The 6,078-nt window shown below is 37.1% G+C and overlaps 1 protein-coding gene across 1 annotated transcript; it reads left to right on the plus strand.

Moving 5' to 3' along the window:
- Positions 1–949: 949 nt before the first annotated feature.
- car15 (carbonic anhydrase 15) lies at positions 950–4,631 on the plus strand (the record flags this gene model as incomplete). Its single annotated transcript, XM_080047037.1, has 8 exons — positions 950–1,001; positions 1,111–1,140; positions 1,907–2,086; positions 2,727–2,872; positions 2,989–3,081; positions 3,592–3,658; positions 3,747–3,907; positions 4,407–4,631. 8 exons carry the CDS (start codon positions 950–952, stop codon positions 4,629–4,631), a joined length of 954 nt encoding a protein of 317 aa, XP_079903163.1.
- Between the last annotated feature and the right edge of the window lie 1,447 nt (positions 4,632–6,078).

The following is a 6,078-nucleotide window of genomic DNA, read 5'->3' on the forward strand; positions in this document are numbered from 1 at the left end:
AGAAAAGAGGCTTTGTTCACACGGGCCACGTAGTGGCAGAACCACATGATCTATTCCTGGATGAGAGAGACAACACTTATCACTGAGCTGCTAAGTCAAGACCAATGAGTGGGGGGAAGCCTGACTGCTGAAAAACTCATTACACAAACAATTATATGTCAAGTTGAGGATATTAACGGATAATTATATGTGCTAAATTATTTGTTAAATTTGTATTAACATTTTTGGAAAGCGCTATAACAGTCAGGTGGAATCTATGTTCAGGACATTTATGTAAATACATAAAATTTACATTATATCCGTTATATTACCCTGAGGGCATATATATATATATATATAATATGAATATATATGAATATTTATAAAAAATGTATATGCTGCATCTATGTAGTTTATTACAATGCATATAATGAGATATGCATATATATATATTTTTTTTTAGCATAGAAATAAACTACACAGATGCAGTATAATCATATTTGAAATAAAGATTGGCCTTTCAGTGCTTTAATATCACTGTGGTGGACAATATTAAGAATAAAAAGAGAATTATGGGGGGATAATATTCTTTTATTGATAATTTTTTTTACACAATTTTGTTTCAACTCCGGAGGTTAAATGCCTTTACCACATGCATACATATGTATTCTGTTCCCTTCTAGTGCACCATTCTAAACATCCTCTTTACTTTCCAATGAGATGAATGGGTCTTGTTACTGGTCACTGGGTATCTTCTATGCTGGCAGCAGTGGGGGCGAGGCGGGGGGGAAGCTGGCTGGCATCAATGAGCCTGTTGATCAGAAAAGACCACTAGACTGGTAATGACACGGTTCACTGATCAGACCTTAAAGTCAGCTCGCACCTCTGTTCCTATTTAAAGCGGCGTCACATTTGTGCCTAGTATCTTCAGTCTACCTCAGAGTCTGACACCTGTCTGCGGGATCCTACCATGATTTGGACTGCTGCTTTTCTGACCATTGTTGTCTCACACGTTCATTCTGGTAAGGGTCCTCCTCGAGACTCACAAGACAAGAAATCGTTTTTATTTATTATTAAATGTAAGGGAAGAAAAATCTATTGGTAAACATTTTGCTCTTTTTTTTATTCCAGAGGACTATTGTTACAATGAGCCACATTGCGGTAAGACACCTATTTATTGTTCATTCTTTATTAGAAGTATATGTTCTGTTTTTAAAATGGTTCTTATAACTGATTTATAACTATTTGCATCATGTTCCCACTTTTTGGTTAATAATTCACATGTTAGGGGGACATTATTTTACTGAGCACATTATAATTCTGTTTCTATCATTATCTAAAAATGTTGCGGCTTTTTTTGGTTAAAATGAAGCAGTGTGCAACTCCTCGTCAAAGGTACAATACGTCTTCAAGCTGTGTTGCAAATTCTCTCCGTAACTCCTCAGATTGTTTGAGGCCATTAGAGGACAAAATAAACTGTCAAATATTTATGTATTATAATAAATATAATATTAAGCCAAGCAATCGAAGAAAACGCTTTTACATTGTATTATGCACTCTTTCCTAGTATATGATTTGAGCAAGGTTGCCCACTCTTCACTTTGGAAACAAAAGTAGAAAGATAAAGTTGAAAAAAAAAATAACATTTGACCATGTGTACAATGATATGGCAAGGTGAAGATGGCTTGTAATGATGGAAAGCTCTGAACCAACTACTAAATGCACCTTATTATGAGATTGTTTCATCGACTCCTTGACCCTGTGAATTTTTCGATTTTAAAATGTTTCTTATTCCTTGTCAAAATAATCCTCCATCTATTTTGCATGGTGAGCTCTAGGTCGAGAACCACTCATTTAGATAATGGGTCTCCTGTTATGTCTTTTGCTGTATATGTTTTTTTTTATTTATTCTCACCACCATCCTCAGATCCTTATGCATGGGGAGACATCTTCCCGTCTTGTCACCCTTTACTTGAAGAGCACCACTCCCCCATCAACCTGGACCAGCACCAGGTGACCAGGAACCAGTCTCTGGGACCTCTACATCTGGAGGGCTTTGATGAGGTCCAAACAGGCCACTGGACGCTTAAAAACGACGGGCACACTGGTGAATATACGACAAGACACTTTACTGTTTGTTCATTTTGTTATCTATCAATTGTACTGTCTGTTGACTGACTTTATGAGCTACTGGATATCTGAATTTACCCAAGGGGATGAATAAAGTATGTACGTATGTATGTACGTATGTATGTATGTATGTATGTATGTATGTATGTATGTATGTATGTATGTATGTATGTATGTATGTATGTATGTATGTATGTATGTATGTATGTATGTATGTATGTATGTATGTATGTATGTATGTATGTATGTATGTATGTATGTATGTATGTATGTATGTATGTATCTATCTATCTATCTATCTATCTATCTATCTATCTATCTATCTATCTATCTATCTATCTATCTATCTATCTATCTATCTATCTATCTATCTATCTATCTATCTATCTATCTATCTATCTATCTATCTATCTATCTATCTATCTATCTATCTATCTATCTATCTATCTATCTATCTATCTATCTATCTATCTATCTATCTATCTATCTATCTATCTATCTATCTATCTATCTATCTATCTATCTATCTATCTATCTATCTATCTATCTATCTATCTAAAGGTTTATATCATTGCCTTTATTGGGAGATCATCACCCCTTCTTCTGGTTGCTCTCAGTTGTACTGCAGGTGGGCAGTGGCATGTCAGTGAGCGGTGGAGGTCTTCCAGATGTGTACCATACCATCCAGCTGCATTTCCACTGGGGAGGCCCGGCCACCAACGGCTCTGAGCACACTGTGGACAGACGCAGATACCCCATGGAGGTACAGTAGGGTCAGTAGACAGCACTGCACTGTCACAACTCACCAACCAAATGTTGCAGCCGGCCGGCCGGAGCAGTACGGCCGTCACCCTAATGTCTTTTTGATTCATTTCCTAGATGCACATTGTCAACATGAAGGCCATCCATCCCAATCTGACGGTGGCCCTGGATGACCCGACAGGACTTGCTGTTCTTGGATTCTTCATTGATGTCAGTTTGAACCTCCTACTACTGAGGCACTTTCAAATGTTTAGGAATCAGTCTTATTTGGCCTCGGATGATCATTAATGACCTGTAACAGCAAAATAGACCATCAGTGAAAAGAAGGCTGTTCTTATATAGTTATTTAGTTTTCCCAGGAACTTACAAAATGATTTACCACAGGCAGACCGGAACATCCTGTGTTTCCCAAACGGTACTAAATCAAAGTTGTATCTGCTATACCATCGTCATATTACCATTATTAATCTTATATATTATGAACACATTATTTCATCTCGGTACATCCTGCGGTCTCTCACTCACTCACTTCCTAAACAAATTCGAAGGCCTGGGCGCTAGTGTCGTAAAAACACCAACACTTTTTTCCAAAGGTGCCGCTAGAATCAAAAGAAACGGAAAGTTCCTCGTAGCTACTTTAAATAAATGTTTTACGTATAAATGAAGACATTAGTGGTTATTTTTACACAAACACATCCTGATTTTTGTATTTTCTTGCAGGTCGTTTACGCAGACAATGTGCACTTTGGACTCATATCACAAAAGTTGTCCTCCGTTGCTTACAAAGGTAAGAGGACACTCATAGAATATGTAATCCTGCCTGTTGTCGGTTTTTTAACTCTGTTCTCATTGCGGTTTTACATCCTTCCACCAAGGTCAAACTGCTAAAGTCAAGCCATTTCCGCTGGAGAGCCTTCTGCCCAAGCACAACATGAGTCAGTATTACCGATATGAAGGCAGCCTCACCACCCCTCCATGTTCCCAAGTGGTTCTATGGACGCTGTTTGAGGTCCCCATCTACATCTCGTGGTCTCAAGTATGTTTATTCCGTAATTTCTCTAATACAAGTGCATATAAAACATTTGAATATCATGCCAAAGTTCTTTAAAAAATGAAACGTTCATATATTCTAGATTCATAATAACACATAATGTGAAATATACGTCAAGCCTTTTTATTTTTTATTTTAATGGTTACGGCTTACAGCTCGAGAATTCAAAAACCCAGCATCTCAAAATATTAGAATACTAATAGGCCTAGATAGGCTAAGGTCAATCAAAAAACGATTTATAATGAAAAGAAATGTCAACACTGTCAAAAGTGTCTTTATTGTAGATTAATTTCACTTTGTGTACAATGAATCTAGAATTTGTTATAGTTTCACTTTAGGAATAAATTCCAGGGGGAAAAATATATATATATAAATTAGATAGATACTGAAATTTTTTGAGATGCAACTGTAATCTCTCTAAATATAACATTGGTTTTCTGGGTGCTGTAAATAAATACGATTTTTTTTCATGTTTTCTTCTCAGCTGGCTCAGTTTAGCTCACAGATCTTCTCCACAGAGGAGGATGCAGAGCAGGTGACCCCTCTGCAGAACAACTTCAGACACACCCACCCCACATTCAGCCGCACCGTCTCCCTGTCCAGAGACGCCAAACTCCTCACGGGCACGGCCACTCGTCCTTACAGGTCAGCTGTGTCTGCACTTCTGCTTCAAATCATTTTGCTGGGAGGCTTCATCTCTGGACTTTAGAAACAACTGCAACGCAAAAACAAAGCCACTAAGCTCACCCCCATCACTAGAGTTTTCACAACTGTAAAAATATTACAGCAATGAAAATATATATAGGCTACATGACAAACTGTGAAATAGAAAAAAAGTACTGTAAAACGTTAAATTGTTACTTAAATGTTTTATGATTGTGCTCTGCTGTTTAGGACAGATTAACTCCATAAGCATTCAAACGTGTTATAAATAAAAATGTCTCGTTCAGTGGTGGAATGTAAATAAGTATATTTACTTATGTCCTGTTTAGTACAGATTTAAGGTAGCTACTTTTATGTTGAGTTATTCCTTTTCATGCCACTTGATACTTCGGCTACACTACATTTCACATTTCTCTGACAGCTGTAGTTACCAGTTAACCTATACTTTTCGAGTACACATTTTTCAAATCCTCCCTGTCCAGCGAAAACCACCCACATTTATTGATTTGACTGAATACCACTTCCTACACTGTTTCATTTACAGTTTAAAAGTGTGTGTGTACAGAGCAATGGGCATCACTAAAATGGCCTTTTCCACCAGAAAACCTTTTTCTCTATAAACTCTTACAAAATATGCCTAAAGGACCAGTTATCTGGTGTTCAAATATATGTTGTTACCCATGTACTTTTGTCCATGTCTTATTTGTTTCTCTCATAGTGACATGTATCATACTAATAATATTATTAGTTTACCATCAATGTAATGTTGTCATATTACTTTGTTTGTTTTGTGATCTCTATAACATTGTGACATTTAAAATGATTTAGGCGGAGGCTTCAAATAAGTCCATGGGGGTTTTGCCTCTCCCTGCACTGTATTTATTTGTTATCCTTGTCTTGACTGTACATTTGTAATTGTTTAAAATAAATAAATTTAAATGAAAAGTCACAAGTTTAATTATTAATAATAAATGCTTAAATTCAATCAGCTTCACGGTTATGCTAACACACAGCTCTCTTATAGCAATTCTTCCATAAAAACATGACATCATTAGAGTACTGTATCTCTGTGGTCATCCAAAGAGTTGTTCCTCGCTCTCCCATCCCATGCTCTCCCCATCCTCCGTCCGTCACAAACACACACACACACCACTGTAAGCCTCCCTCACTCTGGGTGACGTCAGGCTGCTTAATTCAATCAGCGGAGTTGTGGACTTAACACTTGGGTTCGAGTCAGACTTGACTTCAAGTTTTGATCTGGTAAAATTATAATTGAGACAGGCAGGTCTCCCATGGCTTCCCTTTCTACATCGTGGATTACATTACTTGTGAGTTATCGCCATTAACACAATAATCTGTTCCTTTAAATGGACCTTGAGGATCTTGAATAAAGCGGATTGATTTATCTGTTATCATGATTTGTTTTATCAAATATGTCCTGCTTAACTATTTTGCACTAATGAACATTTTCTTCGGCTGGCTACTGGCTGTGT

Source organism: Ammodytes marinus (assembly GCF_949987685.1).
Source record: "Ammodytes marinus genome assembly, chromosome: 18".
In the NCBI taxonomy this organism is placed as follows: domain Eukaryota; kingdom Metazoa; phylum Chordata; class Actinopteri; order Uranoscopiformes; family Ammodytidae; genus Ammodytes; species Ammodytes marinus.